The following is a 21415-nucleotide window of genomic DNA, read 5'->3' on the forward strand; positions in this document are numbered from 1 at the left end:
TTGAACTGCTAGGTTGGCAGGAGCAGGGACTGAGGAACGGGAGCTCACCCCATCACGGGGATTCGAACCACTGACTTTCTGATCGGCAAGTCCTAGGCTCTGTGGTTTAACCCACTGCGCCACCCGCGTCCCTAACAGACAGCATTAAGAGGGATTAAAACCAAAATAAGGTTCTCAGTTACTTGGTTTCTGTTGAATTTGTTTTGCAAGAACAAGGAGCAGTCCTGGCCCTGGATCTTCATTGTCCATTATGAACAGGTACTACACCTAAACATTTTTGGTCTTCAGCCTAAAAAAGAATAAATCACTTCCTTTGGTCTTCCAGACTGCTGTTTCAACAGATCACCTGTTTTTGTGACCTCGGGTTGCTTCAGTTCTCTCTCTGGTTCCCCTTGCATCAACAAAGTAGTACTGGGACAAAGTTCACACTCGGGTTTTGTCATGTGCTGTAAGCTGTGTTTGATACTACATAGTATGTCATTTGTCTCAGAAAAAATTCAGTAAAATTCAATATAAAATGATTAATATATAGGGATGCTGTTGAAGGGATAGCTCAGTCGGTAGAGAATGAGACTCTTAATCTCAGGGTTGTGGGTTCGAGTCCCGCATTGGGCATAAGATTCCTGCATTGCAGGGGGGCTGGACTAGATGACCCTCGTGGCCCCTTCCAACTCCACAGTTCCATGACACTGATCTACAAGTTTGGTATTTCACGGGTCTGGAAGTGAGGAAATTTTACTCCAACCCCACAATGGACAATCAATACACACTGCCACACACACAGTAGTATATTAAATATTTTATTACATGTGCAGCTAGGCTGTTTAACATGGTCCCTAGGCAGAAGAGCACTTAAAATAGTTTATTACGAAGAAGCACAGCCTCACTATGGTACCCAGAGATGGGTAACTGGTCAAAAGACAAGTTGCATTGTGCCAGTGAGAGGACCTTGTCTCTCTCCACCTCCTCTCTTAACTCACAGCTGGGCGACCACATTTAAACCACCAGGGATTTTTCGGTCTGTGCACATATAGAGAGACCAAGCTAAGCAGGCTAGGAGGAGGACACTTTTGGCATTCCAGAGGCTGCAGAACTACAACTTCCAGCAAGCATGGCCAGCGTGACCATGGGAGTTGTAGTTCAGCAACATCCAGCAGGTTATAAAGGTTCCCCACACCCAAAGTACACATTCATTACATTCCTGAGAACGCTACCCTGTTGTGCATTATAGCCGTACCTCGGAAGTTGAACGGAAACCGTTTCAGAAGTCCGTCTGACTTCCAAAATGTTTGCAAACCAAGGCGTGGCCTCTGATTGGCTGCAGGAAGCTCCTGCGGCCAATCAGAAGCCGCAGAACCCATGTCAGATATTCCAGTTCCAAAAGAACGTTCGCAAACTGGAACACTCAATTCCAGGTTTGCGGCGTTCGGAAGCCAAAACGTTCGACTCGCAAGGCATTCGTCATATGAGGTATGACTGTAGTGTCATACCTTGGTTGTTGAACGCCCTGGAACTGGGATGTTTTGGCTCCTGAATGATCGAAACCCAGAAGTGACTGTTCTGGTTTTCAAATGTTATTTCGGAAGCCGAACATCTGATAGGGCTTCTACAGCTTCCGATTGGCTGCAGGTGCTTCCTGCAACTCATTGGAAGCCGCGATTTGGAAGTCAAACGCTTTGGAAGTCGAACAGACTTCCGGAACGGATTCCTTTCCGACTTCCAAGGTATGACTATTTCCTTTTAGAAAGGTTTGGAGGCTGCCTTTGCAGTGATTAAAAAACGCTATTTCAAGGATAAGAATTGTTGCGGGGTGGGGAGAAAAGAGTCATTTCCTTTGTAATCCAGCAATACCCACTTAGGTGGCATTCAGACCTTAAAGGGCTATGCTATTACTTTAAACCTTCATGCCTCCCCCCCCAATGATTTATGGGAGCTGTGGTTTGTTGAGAAGTCTCAGCCCCTTAGGAAGACCCCCTAATCTCCTCCCAGCACTACAATTCCCAGATCAGTTTAATAATCAATCCCTTTCCCCAGGGAACTCTGGGAACTGTAGTTCTAGGAGGGGAGCAGGGGCCTCTTAACAACTCTTAATATAATTGTGTTTGCCACAGCAAGCAACAGAAAGTACCCCCTAAGCAGCTTCATCTAGAGAATCATCAGCCTCTGGAACAAGCCAGACTTGGTAGTCCATTGATGGCAACACATCAAGCCTTCAAGCTTCTTATTCAGAGTCAAAAAGATGAGCTCAGCAGGATTCTGACACACTTTCTGGAAACCAAAAGGCTGGAAGGAAAAGGGGGGGGGGGAGGAAGGCAAGGAGATGGGTATCTCCAGACAAAGCAGCAGAGAAGATGGGAGACAGGCGAGGGGTGAAGAGAAGGTGAGAAAAGAGTTCAGAGAGGATCCGGACGGAGGAAAACGCGGCCAGCTCAATTTCTTGAGCTGCGTGTTTGGTGCAGAGAGACGACAACCTGGCGACAGCATCACTGCAAGGGGGAGATCTTCAAAGGGATCATGATTCGCGATTCCATGCTCCGGACCAGAGGCACTGCAAAAGGAAAACCCGGTGGTCACTCGGCAAGGACACAGAGCAAAGGAACCTGTCCGCCACTGCCCGCTCCACCCTCACCCTCAACAGGGAGCCCCACATAAGGTCTCTGGTCCAAGGACACCAATACTGAGCACTGACAATTCATAGAAGGACTTCTCCAAGGACTGAGTTCTCCCAGGGGTAATGCCAGGGTGGGCATTGGGAGCAGGCCAGCAGGAACTCACAAGGCGTCAGTGAAGTTAACTCTTCGAAGAGACAAAACGGCTCAGGTCTAGTGAGGACAGCAAGGCTTCCCAGTAGGTCTTGCCCTGATGAGGCAGTTGCGAAGACTGAAGGTCCCCACAGCTCCCTAAGTCTCCTCTTCCCCCAGGTCCTTCCCAAACAACCTGAGAATTCTCTGCTTTTCTGTCTTTGCTATGCTCTCTTCATGGCTCTTTTGGTTCTGGGAGACCAGGGAAGAGGGAAGCTGATCGCAACAGGAGGGGGAGATTTCCTGGCTTCTCTCTGCCTCTTGGCCCTCCTCCTCTCCTCCGATTCTGGACTGCTCTCTGCCACAGACTCTTCCTTCTCACTAAACCCGGTTACCTCTTCAGCTTCTGACACCTCCTCCTTCTAGTTTGCTCCCTCTTCTCCCTCCGGCCAGCTAACTGTCCACAAGGGCAAAAGCAAGTCACCTGGTGCCAGGTGATTGACAGGTGGGATGGCCATGCCGCCTGTCAAACTGGGAGGAGGGTGGAGGAGATAAGGATTCGGCCCACTGGCCAGATCTAGTCCCGCACCCCTGGTGTGAGGGTACACCAGGATAAGCAACTCCTGAATTTCATATTCAAGCTCAAAAGAAGAATTTTGGAAATGGGACTCTAAGGATTAGGGAGAAGCAAAGCTTTTTCCTGCAGAGGATGTTCCGAAAAACAGCTTCTCTAAGCGCCAGGGACTCTGTGGATGCAGGAGAGATCAGCCGAGACAGGGAGTGAAAAATAGGTGCTCTCATCTCTGTCTCATTCCTAGAGCCTGTCATTGGTTCTGGGCTGGCTCCCCCTACTGTTGGTCTCCTGCCTTGCAAGCCATCAGCCCTGGGTACCAGCCACCACCATTGAAAAAGATGCCTCACCTGTATAGTAAACGTTCTCATCCCACCCTCGTTTTCTCCAGGCAGCGTTCCTCGTCTCCTCTCGAGACTGCAGGTCCCTGTAGGCTAGAAGGACAGTAAACCACTACATCACAGGAAAGCTCATCAACGTGGGAAGCTTTTCGGCTGCTGAATAAAGTGGCTGACTCATGTTAAGCAGCAGAAAAAGCTAATGCAGTCTTGGTAGACCACAAGCGTAACATGAGGCAACAGTGTGATGCAGCAGCAAAATAAGCTAATGCTGTTCTAGGCTCCATCAACAGTATAGTGTCCAGACCAAGAGAAGTCATAGTACCACTCTATTCTGCCTTGGTCAGACCACACCACACAGTTCTAGGCACCACAATTTAAGAAGGATATTGACAAGCGGGAAAGGGGGAAGAAGGGCAACCAAGACATGATCCAGGGTCTGGGAATCAAGCCCTATGAGGAACAGTTGAGGGAAACCGGGTATGTCTAGAATGGAAAAGAGCAGGCTGAGAGGAGATATGATAGGGAACTGGCGAAATTGACATACAAACTGCGAGACAAGGACAACTGTGGTTTTAAAGAAGAATGGGAACTTTTTACAAATTACTTAAAAAAACAAAAAAAATGAATCGGACTCCTTGGCAGGTTTTGGATAAACATACACCAATTTATTATTGTTAACATAAAAGATAGATAATTTAAGGATCTTTACAATTTTATAATATGCAGAGAATAATATGTGTTGAAAAACCGGAGAGAGGAACTGAGGGAAGTCTGGGGTGTGGGTGTGTGGGAGGGACAGTTTTTCTTTGAGGGGGAGGAAAAAATGGGGGGGGGGGTGTAAATGAAGATGATATGTTTTTGATAATTTGTTATGTTGAAATTCTTAATCCAAACTATTTTTTTTAAAAAAAGAAAGGAGATATGATAGCCATCTTCAAATATCTCAAGGCGGGGGGGGGGGGGTGTCACATGGAAGAAGGAACAAGCTCTGGAGGGCAGGACGCAAACTAATGGCTTAAAATTACAAGAAAGGAGATTCTGGCTAAACATCAGGAAGAACTTTCTGACAGTTAAGAGCTGTTTGACAGGGGAACGGGCTCCCTCGGGAGGTTGTGGACTCTCCTTCCTTGGGAGGTGTCAGGGAACTGCCATCAGTGCCGGAGGGAGAGAGCAAAATCCAGAGGGATTCCAGAGAGCGTCCCGGGAGTGGGAGAGGCAGCCCATCTTCTGGGGAAGAGAATCAGCGTAGCACCAGTGGAGAAGGGGGGCAGATGGGGGAAGCTGCGAGGCGGTCCCAGGACTCCTTGCCGGGGACCAGCGGGGAGAGTAGAGGTCCTCTGCTGCCTACGCCCTCCTTGCGCAGAAGGCTTTCGTGCAGAGAGAGTAGGAGGAGACTAGGCGTCAAAGAGCTTCTTTGCTGGAAGAAGTTTAAGAAACGCCCACTGACGGATTCTGCCAGCGATTGAGACAGCCACGGGAGAGTGGCTGTCCGGACAGAAAAGGTTCACTCAGGCAACCCAGCCAGGTGTTTGCACCGGCTTACGCACAAACAACCCCTAGAACCACTACAGGAGGTTTTCAAGCAGAGGTTGGATGGCCATCTGTTGTGGATGCATGGCAGTGGGGCTGGACTTGATGACCCATGGCGGGCCCCTTCTATAAAATTCTCTGTTTCTATGAAATGTACAGAAGGGCAGGCAATTAAGGGGTAACCCAATGGAGCTCATGGCCACAGACTTTTTTGAGAGGGGTGCAGGGCTGTCTTCCCCCGAGACCAGTGGTTCTCAACCTGTGGGTTCCCAGGTGTTGTTGGACTACAGCTCCCATCAGCCCTGGGCTCTGGCCTTGCTAGCTAGGGATAATGGGAGTTGTAGTCCAACAACATCTGGGGACCCACAGGTTGAGAACTGCTGCCCAAGACCCTCTGGATCTTTTGGACTACAACACTTTTCATCAGCCCCATTTGGGCAGCCACCTACCCCACAAGTGGTGCACGACGTACAGCTCCCCAATCTGTGAGAAGAAGCCGCCCACAGCTTCCTGGTTCTCTTGGCGATATTTAATGGCCCGCGCCCTGTTCACCAGTCAAGGGAGAGAGCAAGACACAAGCAAGTAATAAATGAATCGCTATCATTGGCCATTTCTGCCCTACCCAAAGAGATAACAGCAAACCTGCACTTGCCCCATGACTTCAGGGGTGTAGCCCTCCGGAGCTTATGGGCCTCCAACTCCCAGCCAGCAGCCAACATGGCCCCAAGTGAGGGATGATGGGAACTATAGTCCAACAGCATGGGGGCCCACAGGCTCCCCAGCTATGCAATGGGTGCATTGCTTCCTTCGCAGTGTGCATAAAAATGCATGCAGCACAGAAAGCAACGTACAAAAGCAATGCCTTAAGGGGAAATGGAAAAACTGTCTCTTTCACTTTTACCTAACGAGCAAAGTCTATGTATTAGTAGAAATGAGCACTGAAAAGCTGGTGGGTTTTTAAAGGACTTGAATTATATATCTATTTGTAAGTACATAGAAACCAGCATTCCCAAAAATCTCTAAGCAGTAAAAAACAACAACAACAACTCACTTATGTGGCGAAATGAACTTAAGTTTGGGGAAAACGAGGAACTGAAATTGACACATCTACCACTATTTGTAGAAGCTCAAAGCTGGCTTCCTGAGGACAGGTTTGGTTTTTTGCTGCTTATATCTGCAATCCTGACCACGTCTACTCAGAGGCAAGTCCCACTAAATTCTTTGGGGCCTACTCCCAAGGAAGCAAGGTTAAGCTTTCAGCCTTAGAAACCCTTTTTTTTTTTGCTGAAAGGGGCAGTGGCAGCTACTCCTCCTTGTAAGGTCTTGTAAGGCACTGTACCAGCAGCTCCACCTCCCTTAAATGATCTTTTGGATAAAGGCACATTCAAGGTATTTGAAAAATCTGCTTACCAGTTATTTCCCCACTCAATCATGGTCCCAGGCTGAAAGCAAAAGGGAGAGGTGATGTACACAGTTTGTAGTCATGATTGCAAAACTTCAGGGAAAGCTCTCTCAAAGAGTTGTGGTGAGCTTCCCAAGCTCAGTTTTTGGGGCATATCTATATATAGCTTCATCAACGCACAGGAAACTGAAGTGGTGCTCCAGAAACCTACTAAAGGGCGGGAAACTACAAGGAGGAAGCAGTTGGAGGGAATGACTCATTGTTTCAGTTGTCTCTATACTAATGCACAGTGTATGGGAAACAAACAAGTCGAATTTGAGCTGTTAATACATGATGGAAAATATGACCTAACAGGCATTACTAAAACCTGGTGGGCTGAAACTCATGACTAGAATTTAGAAATTAAGGGGTATAACCTATTCAAAAGGAATAGAGCAAACAGGAAGGGGAGAGGAGATGCATTGTATGTAAAGGATATGTACACTTGTGAAAAGATCCACAAACTGGAGCACGGAAGGCAGATTGAGAGTACAGTATATGGGTAAAAACTGTAGGAGAGAAAAACAACAGTGACCTTCCAATGGGGTGTGTGCTATACACCAGTGTTCCCCAACCTTGGGCCTCTAGCTGTTTTTGGACTACAACTCCCATCACCCCTCGCTAGCAAGACCGGTGGTCAAGGATTATGGGAATTGTAGTCCAAAAACAGCTGGAGGCCCAAGGTTGGGGAACACTGCTATAGACCTCCAAGCCAGACTGAAGACTTGGATGATGCCTTCCTAGAGCAGATTATTACCAAACATTCAAAATGGAGGGATACAGTAGTCATAGGAGACTTCAACTATCCTGATATGCCTGATAAGAACTCAAATTCTGCTGAGAATGCAAGGTCCAACAAACTCCTCAATTGCCTCGCTGACCATATGCTTTCCCAGAAGGGTGTCAGATGGCCCGAGGGCCCGTGTAAGTTTCATATTGGCAGAAATGTTCCAGGAGATATTAGTATCCTGAGCCATAACATCTATCCCCTCCCCAAGATTCACCCCCCAGAACTCACTTTCAGCTTGTACGTCCTCAGTTCATAGATATTGGGCCCAGGTCGTGGCAAAGGCTCATTCCAAAAGCTGAACTCCAAGAGTAGCTGGTTTCTTCGGGACAACAGCATTTTGCTCCTCTCCTTCCGGAATTCCAGGTACTCCTGGAAAGGGGAAAGATCAGAAGGGTCACTTGGGAACTTAGCTGTGGGCTGTCAGTACTTTCCATGGAGAGGGGGGGACATGATTGAAGAGCTAGTGTTGTGCTGTGTAAGAATGGGATTTGGTTCTTTCAAGCAAGTTTCTAGTCCTCATTGACCTGAAAGTCGTTTGTTGACAGTACTTATATGTCAGATGGTTATTGTTTGGGTTATCCTAGCAACAATTTGAAGGTGCCCTGGAAACTGCAACTAATCCAGAATACGGCAGCTAGACTGGTGACTGGGAGCGGCCACCCAGACCACATAACACTGGTCCTGAAAGACCTACATTGGCTCCCAGTAGATTTCCGAGCACAATTCAAAGTGTTGGTGCTGACCTTTAAAGCCCTAAATGGCCTTGGCCCAGTATACCTGAAGGAGCCTGCGTTCTCCAGCGTTCAGCCCAGGCACTGAGGTCCAGCTCCAAGGGCCTTCTGGCAGTTCCCTCCATGCAAGAAGTGAGGATACAGGGAACCAAGCAGAGGGCCTTCTTGGTAGTGGCACCTGCCCTGTGGAATGCCCTCCCATCAGATGTCAAGGAAATAAATCTGACTTTTAGAAGACATCTGAAGGCAGCCCTGTATCAGGATGTTTTTAATGATTTATGTTTTATTGTGCTTTTAATTCTGTTGGGAGCCGCCCAGAGTGGCTGGGGAAACCCAGCCAGATGGGAGGGGTATAAATAATAAATTATTATAGTTAGCCAGGGACTTGAACCAGGGGTCAGAGGCACAAGCCTAATACTCTACCCAGAGGTGGGGCGCAACTCAGTGGTAGAGCATCTGCTATGCATGCAGAAGGTACCAGAACGTCTCCATGTTAGGCTGAGAGAAACTCCCTCTCTGAAACCCTGGAGAGTTGCTGCCAGTCAGAGTATACAACACTAAGCTCGATGGACCAAAGGTCTGACTCAGTGCAAGGCAGCCTTCCTATGTAGGCAGGTTCCAGATGTCCCATCATTCTTGATCGAGGGCCGTGCTGGCTGGGCCGATGGGAGCTGGGGACCCCAACATCTGGAAGACATTGCCTTGGCTACCCAACTGTGCCATTAAGATTGCCGCTGGCTCTTTGCTGCAGAGACCAGCTAGCCAGATGTGGCCTGGCAGTGGCACCGTCGGCTTGCCAGCAGTGTTGAGATTTCATTCCTACGTCGCTGCTGATATGTGACTGTTTTCCTCACATGTCTGGGTTGACATTCCACAGTGTCGGAGTCATGAGAACGGAAGCTCAGTTTACACAGTTCCGTTATGTTGTGCTATTGCATTTTCTGTTCTCTCTCGGACGAGAAGGAGAGAGGAGCCATGATTACTTTGTTCTGTAACACTTGATCTTGTACATAATAATAATAATAGTAAAAACAGTAAGTGATAATAATAATAATTTATTATTTATACCCAGCCCATTTGGCTGAGTTTCCCCAGCCACTCTGGGCGGTTCCCAATCAAGTGTTAAAAACAGTACAGCGTTAAATATTAAAAACTTCCCTGAACAGGGCTCCCTTCAGATGTCTTTTAAAGATCGGATAGCTGGTTATCTCCTTCACATCTGAAGGGAGGGTGTTCCACAGGGCGGGCGCCACCACCGAGAAGGCCCTCTCTCTGGTTCCCTGTAACCTCACTTCTCGCAATGAGGGAACCGCCTGGAGGCCCTCGGTGCTGGATCTCAGTGTCCGGGCTGAACGATGGGGGTGGAGACGCTCCTTCAGGTATACAGGACCGAGGCCGTTTAGCTTACGATTCTACACCTCAAGTCCAGCTTCTGCTTTGAACTCTGTTATGTTTGTGTGTGCATATATCTTTGGATATATGTCGCAGTTGCGACTCGGGACAGAAGAGTCATGAATCATCCCAAGGGGCGCTTCAGAGGGAAAGACGCAGTTCCCTGGTGTTTTCCCAACAAGCAGTACATCTGGAGAAGAAGAGAGACCTGAGCTTGGTACCTGGTTCTGTTTCAGCTTGTTCATGCAGTCCACGAGGGCCGGGTAGCCACCGGTGAATCGCCAGAGGTGCACTGGGACAAGAAGAGGAGAGCCTCAAATCTTTGAAAAACCCCAGCTGAAAGCTAACACCCACGTGGCTCACTGCTAGAGCATCCGTTCTGCACGCAGAAGGAGATTGTGGCTGATCTAGTCCTGAAATTCCCTTTTTTATCGGGAGGAGGAGGGGCTGAATCTTGAGGGCCTCCTTAGGTAATGCACAAAGCATCTAGTAATTGTGGATGTACTGCTCTTGCACATGGAGGTTCAGATTAGAGGCAGTGGCTAATGGATTACGCCAGCAGGGGTCAGCAAACTTTTTCAGCAGGGGGCCAGTCCACTGTCCCTCAGACCTTGTGAGGGGCCGGACTATTTGGGGGGGGGGAGGGGGGGAAATGAACGAATTCCTATGCCCCACAAATAACCCAGAGATGCATTTTAAATAAAAGTACACTTTCTACTCATGTAAAAACACCAGGCAGGCCCCACAAATAACCCAGAAATGCATTTTAAATAAAAGCACACTTTCTACTCATGTAAAAACACCAGGCAGGCCCCACAAATAACCCAGAAATGCATTTTAAATAAAAGCACACATTCTACTCATGTAAAAACACCAGGCAGGCCCCACAAATAACCCAGAGGTACATTTTAAATAAAAGGGCACATTCTACTCATGTAAAAACATGCTGATTCCCAGACCGTCCGCGGGCCGGATTTAGAAGGCGATTTGGCCGGATCTGGCCCCCGGGCCTTAGTTTGCCTACCCATGGATTACGGGTTTGTTTGTTTTAAAGATGGAAGGGGAGAAAAGGCTGAATCGCTACGGCTCCCCGAGTCATATGCAATGAACTTCCTGTCAAGGCAGAACTCGAAGGCCCCTAAACCCACCCTGCATGGTTGGCCCTGCCCCCTCACCTGCCTGGTCCTGTTCACCATACCAAGTATTCCAGTTGCCAACCAGGTCACAGGGGTAGTCCGAGTCCGAATGCAGCTTTGGAAGTACCTGCTCCCTGCAAAGCAGACATGGAATCGACAGGTGAGGTGGGTATAGCCAAGGCTCACATTTATTATTAGCAGCAATTATTAATAACAATACCTATGGCCTCACCTTAGTCCACATATGTCCCCACAACCACTTTGATCAGCAGAACTGGCACTGTTACAAGTACCACATAATGTCTGTTCCGCATTTGTAAAAACTAAATATTTTTGCGTGGCAGCACCTATACTTTTGTTTTTTTATGATTTTCAGTTTTATACATTTCAATAATTTTACAATCATTTTAACGTTTCAAGACTTGACTTCCTCCCTCCCTTTCTGTTGTTGCTTAAATTACGCCCCCCCCCCCCCGCATATTCCAAATTAACCTAATTTACTCATTTACTCATCTACTTTAAACATATACTCTTATAAAACTGCAGATTACAATAATCCTGCCAATGTCCTTATTATCTGTTTGTAAATATTCAATAAACCATTTCCATTCTTTTATAAAAAGTTTGTTATCCTTATTTCTTATTTTTCCTGGCAAGTTTTGCCATTTCTGCATATTCCATAAGTTTTTGTACCCATTCTTCTTTCTCTGGGAAGACTTCTTCTTTCCATTTTAGGGATGAGTAATATTCTTGCCACTGTAGTCACATACATGAATAAATTTCTATACAGTTTGGGTAGTTCTGTCCCTATAATTCCCCAAAGCACCTACACTTTGGAATTCCCTGCCTGTTGATATCAGGCAGGTGCCTTCACAGGTGGACCTAGTATTATGAAAAGTTGAAAAGTGTCTCTCTCTCTTTCTCCCCACACAATTTAATACACCTCTAGCTATTGTTGTTGTTTATTGTATTTTAAATTATGTTCCTCCTTACACACATACCCTGCCTCTAAAAACAGGGTAAGCCCCTTCCAAGCCTGAGAACACACTATACAGTGGTACCTTGGGTTACATACGCTTCAGGTTACAGACTCCGTTAACCCAGAAACAGTACCTCAGGTTAAGAACTTTGCTTCAGGATGAGAACAGAAATCGTGCTCCGGCGGTGCGGCAGCAGCAGGAGGCCCTATTAGCTAAAGTGGTGCTTCAGGTTAAGAACAGTTTCAGGTTAAGAACAGACCTCCGGAACGAATTAAGTACTTAACCTGAGGTACCACTGTACTTTTAAACAAATGCTGTCTTCTTCTATTTTAAGGAAAACTTGGGGGTGGGGAGCAGAATGCAGTACAGTCATACTTCGGGTTGAAGCTGCTTCAGGTTGAGCGCTTCCGGGTTTCGCTGCTCGTGCATGCCCAGTCAAAACGATGTCACGCGCATGTGCAGAAGCGGCGTATCACGGCACGCGCAGACGCACAGTTGCAGGTTGCATTCGCTTCAGGATGCGAACGGGGCTCCGGAACGGATCCCGTTCGTATCCTGAGGTACCACTGTATCTGCAAAGGACAGGATGGATGGAATGGAGTGTCTGGGGGCCCAGAAATGGAAAGAATATAAAGTTCCTACCAGAAAAGAATGGCAGGTGAAGCTGATGGACTATGCTGAAATGGCTAAAATGACTGGACAAGAATCAGAAATCAGGAAGACCAAAAGTTTAATGAGGAATGGGGAAAATTTATGACTTATCTTAAAGACCACCATAAACAGTTAAAATTGTTAGTAGGACTGGAATATCACTTGTAGTGAATAAGGATGAATTTTGGACATAATGGAAGAGGTAAAAGATTTGGATCATCGTAAAAGATGCCAAAAGAAATGATTAATAATAGGACCCACAAAGGCGAGGATGGAAGCCCAGGAGATTCCTTGGAATCTTGTTTTTAAGATTTACGCTTGATATATCTCTGTAAAATTATAATTTGAAAAACCAAATAAATACAGTGGTACCCCGCAAGACGAATGCCTTGCAAGACGGAAAACCCGCAAGACGAAAGGGTTTTCTGTTTTGGAGGCGCTTCGCAAGACGAATTTCCCTATGGGCTTGCATCGCAAGACGAAAGCCCATAGGGAAATGCTGGCGGTCGGGAGCAAAGACTTTCGCCCACAGCCGGCCTTCAGAAGAGGATCTCTTCTGAAGGCCGGCGGGGGGCAAAAGTCTTTGCTCCCCCCCCTGCCTGCCTTCCCCCCGCCTGCCCCGGCGATCTTAAAATGCTGGGGGTCGGGAGCGTTCGCTGCCGACCCCCAGCATTTTAAAACGCTGTTCCGAAGCGGGGGGCGGGAACATCTGCCCCAGCCGCCCCACTTCGGAACGCTGTTCCGAAGTGGGGAGGGGGGGCGGGAACAGCTGCCCCATCCGCCCCACTTCGGAACGCTGTTCCGAAGGGGGGAGGGGGGCGGGAACAGCTGCCCCAGCCGCCCCACTTCGGAACGCTGTTCCGAAGGGGGGAGGGGGGCGGGAACAGCTGCCCCAGCCGCCCCACTTCGGAACGCTGTTCCGAAGTGGGGAGGGGGGGCGGGAACAGCTGCCCCATCCGCCCCGCTTCGGAACGCTGTTCCGAAGGGGGGGGGGAGGGAACAGCTGCCCCATCCGCCCCGCTTCGGAACGCTGTTCCGAAGGGGGGAGGGGGGGCGGGAACAGCTGCCCCATCCGCCCCGCTTCGGAACGCTGTTCCGAAGGGGGGGGGGCGGGAACAGCTGCCCCATCCGCCCCGCTTCGGAACGCTGTTCCGAAGCGGGGAGGGGGGGCGGGAACAGCTGCCCCATCCGCCCCGCTTCGGAACGCTGTTCCGAAGCGGGGAGGGGGGGCGGGAACAGCTGCCCCATCCGCCCCGCTTCGGAACGCTGTTCCGAAGCGGGGAGGGGGGGCGGGAACAGCTGCCCCATCCGCCCCGCTTCGGAACGCTGTTCCGAAGCGGGGAGGGGGGGGCGGGAACAGCTGCCCCATCCGCCCCGCTTCGGAACGCTGTTCCGAAGGGGGGAGGGGGGGCGGGAACAGCTGCCCCATCCGCCCCGCTTCGGAACGCTCTTCCGAAGGGGGGAGGGGGGCGGGAACAGCTGCCCCATCCGCCCCGCTTCGGAACGCTGTTCCGAAGTGGGGAGGGGGGGCGGGAACAGCTGCCCCATCCGCCCCACTTCGGAAAGCTGTTCCGAAGTGGGGAGGGGGGGTGGGGACACCAGCCCCAGCCGACCCACTTCGGAAAGCTGTTCCGAAGTGGGGCGGGTGGCGGGAACACCTTCTGAAGGCGGGCAGGGGGCGAAAGTCTTTGTCCCCCCTGCCTGTCTTCCCAGGGGCTTTTAAATCGCCCCGGACAGCGGAGAAGTCCTCCGCTGTCCGGGGCGATTTTAAAATGCCGCCCGCCAGCATTTTAAGATCGCCCCGGACAGCGGAGAAGTCCTCCGCTGTCCCAGGGTTTTTTAAAATGCTGGGGGTGGGAAGAAAAGCCCTTGTCCCCCCCCCCCCCAGCCTTCAGAAGAGGTCCGGGGACAGACTGTCCCCGGACCTGGTCTGAAGGCGGTTTCCCTAGGAACGCATTAATTGATTTTCAATGCATTCCTATGGGAAACCGTGCATCGCAAGACGAAAAAACCACAAGACGAAGAGACTTGCGGAACGAATTAATTTCGTCTTGCGAGGCACCACTGTAAATACTTTAAAAGGAATGGAGTTTCTGGGAAGATGGGAGTAGGAACTGGATGGCTCCCTGAACATTGCAGCAAAATTCCTGCTTGTGGAATTTTACTACTGAATTGCACTACACTGACGTTAGGCCTTTTAAAAAACCTCTCTTCTCAATCTCAGAATTCCTGACAGCGGGAGATACTTACGTCAGGCTGTTATAGGCATCCAGGCACTCAGGTTTCACATTGTGGACTGAAATGACAAAGAAAACAGTTGTGTTTGGCTTAGTATCAAATGCAAAACAAGAGGGAGGGAGGGAGAGCGGAGGAAGCCTGCAGCAAAACAGTCTCCTTGAACAGGACCAACTCGTTGCCCTGGTGAGCTAGCAGGGAAATTCGTGGCTGCCCCACAGCAAGCATTCTGCACCAAAGAAATAATAATACATTTCCTGAAGCAACAAGTATTCTGTCCAGATAATAGACACATCAAGAATCCAGATTCTATTCCAGAATCCAGATTCTATTCTCAAATTCTCAACAGGGTGTTTTTATTTTTGAAATGGAATCCTAGAACTGTAGAGGTGGAAGGCACCCAAGGGTCATCTAGTCCAGCCCCCTGCGAGACAGGAATCATGGCTAAAGAATCTGACAGATGGCAATCCCACCCGTTTAAAAACCCCAAATGAAGGGGAGGCCACTACCTTCCAACGGAGCCCATTCCACTGTCAAACAACTCCAAAGTTCTTCTGAACGCTCCGTCAGAATCTCCTTTCTTGTTGTTTGAATCCATTGGTTCGGGTCCTATTTCTCTGGAGCAGCAGAAAGCTAGCTTGCTCCATGTGACAGGCCTTCAGATATTTGAAGATTATTCTGTGTGCATTATTCCTGCCTAACTAGCACATATAATTCTGAATGTCTGTTAGCCTGTTTGTTTATTACAGTGGTACCTCAGGTTAAGTACTTAATTGGTTCCGGAGGTCCGTACTTAACCTGAAACTGTTCTTAACCTGAAGAACCACTTTAGCTAATGGGGTACCACCGTATTTGCATCTTGCACAGAATTTGGAACTTCTTGGAGGCAAGGAACAGATTTGGCGGTGGGAGGGTGGTTTGAGTAAGTCTGCCGTGGACGCTGATAGGAGATTGGTTGGAAGCAGGCAGCAAGAAGTCACTATATCACAGACAACAGAGACTGTCAACGTAGCTTCTGTAATCATGAGGTCGAGAAACTTGACTTGCTCCCCCCCAACCAATGCCTTAATATGAAGCGTTTTCTCCTTCATCCTTTTACAACATCTGGCATCCATTCATCTCCCATTAGGGATGTGACCAACAATTGAGACGGCCTCCCCAGATCCAGAGAAACATCTGGAGAGACCTAATTGGACTAAAGACTTCCTAGATGAGGATGAATCCTGACAAGACAGAAGTACTGTTTTGGGGGGGACAGGAGGTGGGCGGGTGTGGAGGACCCCCTGGTCTTGAATGGGGTAACTGTGCCCCTGAAGGACCAGGTGCGCAGCCTGGGAGTCATTTTGGACTCACAGCTGTCCATGGAGGCGCAGGTCAATTCTGTGTCCAGGGCAGCTGTCTACCAGCTCCATCTGGTACGCAGGCTGAGACCCTACCTGCCCGCAGACTGTCTCACCAGAGTGGTGCATGCCCTGGTTATCTCCTGCTTGGACCACTGCAATGTGCTGTATGTGGGGCTACCTTTGAAGGTGACCCGGAAACTACAACTAATCCAAAATGCGGCAGCTAGACTGGTGACTGGGAGCGACTGCCAAGGCCACATAACACCGGTCTTGAAAGACCTATCCCAGTACGTTTCTGAGCATAATTCAAAGTGTTGGCGCTGACCTTTAAAGTCCTAAACGGCCTCGGCCCAGTATACCTGAAGGAGCATCTCCACCCCCATCGTTCTACTGAGGTCCAGCTCCGAGGGCCTTCTGGCGGTTCCCTCCCTGCAAGAAGCCAAGTTACAGGGAACAGGCAGAGGGCCTTCTCGGTGGTGGCGCCCTCCCTGTGGAATCCCTCCAACCAGATGTCAAAGAGAACAACAACTACCTGACTTTTAGAAGACATATGAAAGCAGCCCTGTTCCAGGAAGCTTTTATTGTTTGATGCTATATTTTGTTGGAAGCTGCCCAGAGTGGCTGGGGAAGCCTAGTCAGATGAGCGGGGTATAAATAAATTATTATTATTATTATTATTATTGTTGTTGTTGTTGTTGTTGTTGTTATTGTTATTATCATCATCATATGCATTATAAACTTCTTCTAAGCAGTGGTTCCAACTTTAAGCTGCCACTGTGCTTTGTGTCCGAGAAATAACATACCAGCTGCTATTGCTGTTGGTTATTGTACAGTCGTACCTTGGAAGCTGAACGGAATCCATTCCAGAAGTCCGTTCGACTTCCAAAATGTTCAGCAACCAAGACGCAGCTTCCGATTGGCTGTAGGCGCTTCCTGCATGCAATCGGAAGCCGCGGAAGCCGCGTCGGATGTTCGGCTTCCAAAGAACGTTCGCAAACTGGAACACTCACTATTGCAGCATTTGGGAGCCAAAATATTCAACTGGCAAGGCGTTCGGCTCCCAAGGTATGACTGTATTTTGAATTATGTTTCTTATATGTGAAAAATTTTAAATTTTAAAATATATATATTAAAAAGTTTTCAGAAAGCCAAAGTTCTGCACCAAGAAGGTTCCATGGTTTTTACACAAAGCATGGAAGGCTCTTCGTCGATCACCCACCTCCCCAAACTGCTCTGCTGAACAGAAGATGCGAAATCTGCTGCTGCTTACAGCCCTTACCCGCAGACCAGCCCTGGGCCCTCACCCGTGCAGAAAGAAACACAGAGGCTTACAACAAGAGCAGAGGGGAAAGGAAGCTTAGGGACGAGGGGGGTGGCGGCTCACACTGGATCTTGTACAGGTGGTTGGTCTCTTTCTTTGACAGGAGGTTGGAATGGGCATCCTTTCGGGGGTCCACTTTGTGGACGAAGAGGGAACGGAACCAGCTGCTTTCGTGGTCTTTGGAGTAGTCCCTGAAAAAAAATGCAGGTGTCAGAAAGGCAACCCACAAAAGGAAGGGGGAGGTGGCAGCCTTCGCAGCAAAACATCTGGACCAGGTTTCTGAATTGCTACTCGCCTGGTTGCCTATGGCGAGTGAGTGAGTCATGATCTCCAGGTGACCAAGGAACCGGACGAATGTCAATTCATTACTTCTCAAAGGCCAATAATGAGTTTCAGTCCCTGCATAATCAGCATAAGGGTTCTGAAGCAAGTAGCCTTCCTTGTTTCAAGTTATTATGCCCTTGTGTTGTGGATAATTCTGCATCAGTTCGCATGGGCTCTTAAAAAACGAGCTGCTGGAGGACGAATGGAGTATTTTGCAGCTTGGAAAACTGCTACTGGTTTACCGTATTTTTCGCTCTATAAGATGCACTTTTCCCCCTTCAAAAATTAAGGGGAAATGTGTGTGCGTCTTATGGAGTGAATGCAGGCTCCTTGGCTTCAGCGATAGCAATGCGAAGCCTCTGAAGCGCAGAAGGAGAGCTCCCCCCGCACTCTGGGGGCTTCAGGCGGCTATCCGCAAGCCTTTGGAGCGCAGCGGGAGTTCCCGCTGCGCTCCGAAGGCTTGCGGATAGCTGCCTGAAGGCTGGAGAGCGAGAGGGGTCGGTGCACACCGATCCCTCTTGCTCTCCAGGCTTCGCTTCACTGGAGAGGCGCTGCACAGTTTTCCCTCTCTGTGCAGCGCCCCTTCAGCGAAGCGGGAGGAGAAATGGAAGGGGCTCCGTTTCTCCTGCCGCTTCGCTGAAGGGGCGCTGAGCAGAGGGGGGATTTTTTTCCCTGTTCCCCCCCTCCTATGGTCTGGTGCATCTTATCGAGCGAAAAATACGGTACTTTAGTTTCGTGTACCAGCTTGCTCCAAGCTTCATTCCCAGCTGTAAAATGGGAACAGCTGAAAACATTTTTGTTCCGGCAAGCCTATCCAGACCTGCAGAACGTCAGCATCTGTTATAACCTGCTTTTTACCTTATTGTTGATTTTAAAATTATTTTAAAACAGTTGTTTTAAACTTTTTCTAATGGTAATTTTAACGTTTTGCAAACTGCTTTGAGTTGTTATTACAATCCATCGGTATATAAATCTTGTGAAATAGAGTGAAATGTGAATCAGGACAGACCCCACATTTCACCTCTAACCCCCCCCCCCCCCACAAAATCTAGGAGATGGAGAATTATAATACAGAACTATCCCTCAAGGTTCTTTGTATGGATAACTGACATGAAAGGGAAGTTTACGGTACAAATACAGTGGTGCCCCGCAAGACGAATGCCTCTCAAGACGGAAAACTTGCTAGACGAAAGAGTTTTCGGTTTTGGAGGTGCTTCGCAAAACGAATCTCCTATGGGCTTGCTTCGCAAGACGACAATGTCTTGCGAGTTCCTGCTGGTTCCCCCCCCCTTTTCTAAGCTGCTAAGCCGCTTATCAGCTGATCTGATAAGCAGATAAGCCAATAGCGCTAATAGCGCTAAGCCGCTTATCAGCTGATCCGATCAGCAGATAAGCCGCTAATAGCGCTAAGCCGCTTATCAGCTGATCCGATCAGCAGATAAGCCACTAATAGCGCTAATAGCGCTAAGCCGCTTATCAGCTGATCCGATCAGCTGATAAGCGGCTTAGCGCTATTAGCGGCTTATCTGCTGATCGGATCAGCTGATAAGCGGCTTAGCGCTATTAGCGGCTTATCTGCTGATCGGATCAGCTGATAAGCGGCTTAGCGCTATTAGCGCTATTGGCTTATCTGCTGATCAGATCAGCTGATAAGCGGCTTAGCAGCTTAGAAAAAGGGGGGGGGAGGGAAAAAAAACCAGCAGGAACTCGCAAGACATTGTCGTCTTGCGAAGCAAGCCCATAGGAGATTCGTTTTGCGAAGCACCTCCAAAACCGAAAACTCTTTCGTCTAGCAAGTTTTCCGTCTTGAGAGGCATTCGTCTTGCGGGGCACCACTGTATTTGTACCGTAAACTTCCCTTTCATGTCAGTTATCCATACAAAGAACCTTGAGGGGTAGTTCTGTATTATAATTCTCCATCTCCGATCAGCAGATAAGCCGCTAAAAGCCTCTAATAGCGCTAATAGCGCTAATCCGCTAATCCTTCAATGGGCTTGCTTCACAAGACGAAAAAAACGCTAGACGAAGAGAATCACAGAACGGATTCTTTTCGTCTTGCGAGGCACCACTGTATGCTTATATAGAAATTCTGATCAAGCTTCTCTCTCTTAAGCTCTCCCCATGTAAAAATAAAATATCTATCTGCAAAAGCTGCAAAATAAAAAATGAACGGCTTCTCCCGAACACAGCTCTACCCAGCAATGGGTACCATTTCACTCCAGCCAATGTTATGGATCTAATATTCTGCTCTTATCTAAGATGGCAACTAGATAAATAAAGAGAGAGAGGGAGAGAGAGAGACCCTTTCTTTGCAGCCAAGACCTTTGCACCAACGCTGGTCATTCATTAACTTCAGAAAATAGATGGTAAACAATCCATCAGGGAGGCCCGGCTAACTCAACAGGATTCCCACTGGCCCCTTCAGGGGCTGTAACTAAGTGAACATGGACACCAGGGTTCCCCAACCTGGTGCCCTCCAGCCGTAAAATGCTGGGATTGATGGCAGCTGGAATTCAAAACTGCTGGAAGGCACCAAGTTGGAGAAGTCAGATCTGTTAGCCAAGGGCTGGTAGCTAATCTCTAGTCCAAAACTCCAGCTTTCCAAATAATTTGTTACTTACAGCACAAGCCTAATAAGTCCATCTACTCAGACAAAATTTTTGCTGGATTCAGTGGGGCTTACTTGCAGGTCAATGGGATTAGCTTTGCAGCCTAAGGCGTCATAGAATCTTAAGAGTTGGAAGGGACCCCAAGGGGCATCTAGCCCAACCCCCTGCAGTGCAGGAACCTTAGCTAAAGCATCCATGACAGACAGGAGAAGGGAAATAGAGAAGACTCTCAAAACTGGCAAGAATCAAGCAAACGGGAATTTTAAAACAGGGTTGCATCCAACCAAGTCAAGCGCGCCACGGGTGTTCCCTTTAAAGCGCGTTCGAAGGGCAGGCCTTTGAAGTTCATGGCACTAGGTTAAGCAACGTCCATTCATTTCAATGGGCTTCCTAGGAGTAGGACTCCAATGTTGGATATGACCCCAAAGTCCACTGCGTTTTAAGAGCTTCCAGCGCCAGGCCCCACCAGCCCTCCAAGGACGCAAAGCGAAAACTATCCTTTTCCTTCCTCCGGGGTTTGTTGTGATCCTAAGGCAGGCTTGATCCCCCCCGCCCCCCGCTGGAGATTAACCCTTTGCCACCCGGGGAGCGCCCGTGGCGCAAGCAAAGGCGCAAGACTTTGGGCATGGAGAGGTGCGCAAGGCAGCATCGGGGGAGGGCTCCGGGTGGGGAGGGGAGGGGAGGGCAAGCTGCTCACCGGCCCCCGCCGCTGCCGCGGGCCAGGCAAGGGTCTCCGCCCCGCAGCGCCGCCAGGAGCAGCAAGCGCCGCGCCGGCATCCCGCACGCCCACGTCGCCATCTTCGCTCTCGCCCGCGGCTCCAGCAAGACCCGGACGAGAGGAGGGAAGAGGAGGCGCTGCCGCTGCCGTCGCCGCAGCGACGCTTTGGGGCGGATCTCGGTGCTCCGATGCGGCACACGCCCCCCTCTCCCCGGGCGTGGGAGGGACCCCTGGGGTCTCCTTACAGCCGCAAGGGGGCGTCAGCGGCCGGCACCCTTCATACGGACTAGCTACCTGACGCCATCCCTCTAAAGCGCGTTCGAAGGGCAGGCTTTCCTGCAAGGGATTCTGGGGCGTGTAGTTCACCCCTCGCAGAATTACAATGGCTGGCTGCCCTTAACGAACTACAGCGCCCAGAATTCTTTGGGCGGGGAAAATGCTTCGAAGGTTGCAGCGTCTGGGGCTTTTTAAATTTAAGTTTAGAGAAAAGGCGATTGAGAGGCAACACGACAGAAGTTTGCAAAAGTATGCATGGTACTGAGGAAAGGCTGTTCTCCTGTG

General features: G+C 49.3%; 1 protein-coding gene across 1 annotated transcript; it reads right to left on the reverse strand.

Annotated features, from left to right (window-relative positions):
- Positions 1-784: 784 nt before the first annotated feature.
- Positions 785-21111, reverse strand: NIPSNAP1 (nipsnap homolog 1). Its single transcript, XM_081175127.1, has 10 exons — positions 20834-21111; positions 17267-17394; positions 14555-14600; positions 10713-10807; positions 9759-9829; positions 7643-7783; positions 6594-6625; positions 5633-5727; positions 3663-3746; positions 785-2548 (listed from the first exon to the last, which is right to left on the reverse strand). The coding sequence occupies exons 1-10, from the start codon at positions 20932-20934 to the stop codon at positions 2484-2486; spliced, it is 858 nt and encodes a 285-aa protein (XP_081031253.1). The 5' UTR covers positions 20935-21111; the 3' UTR covers positions 785-2483.
- Positions 21112-21415: the final 304 nt, after the last annotated feature.

The sequence above is a fragment of the Podarcis bocagei genome (genome assembly GCF_964188305.1).
Source record: "Podarcis bocagei genome assembly, chromosome: 16".
NCBI classification, from domain to species: domain Eukaryota; kingdom Metazoa; phylum Chordata; class Lepidosauria; order Squamata; family Lacertidae; genus Podarcis; species Podarcis bocagei.

What these genes read in the sequence shown, in the direction of transcription:
- NIPSNAP1 (XM_081175127.1), bottom strand. Translation starts at nt 20,934, where the DNA reads ATGGCGACGTGGGCGTGCGGGATGCCGGCGCGGCGCTTGCTGCTCCTG. An exon ending in CCACCTGTACAAGATCCAGT is followed by an intron (nt 14,601 to 17,266) that starts GTGAGCCGCCAC and finishes TTGTCATTTCAG; the next exon opens with TCCACAATGTGAAACCTGAG. An exon ending in TGAGGACGTACAAGCTGAAA is followed by an intron (nt 6,626 to 7,642) that starts GTGAGTTCTGGG and finishes TTTTGCTTTCAG; the next exon opens with CCTGGGACCATGATTGAGTG.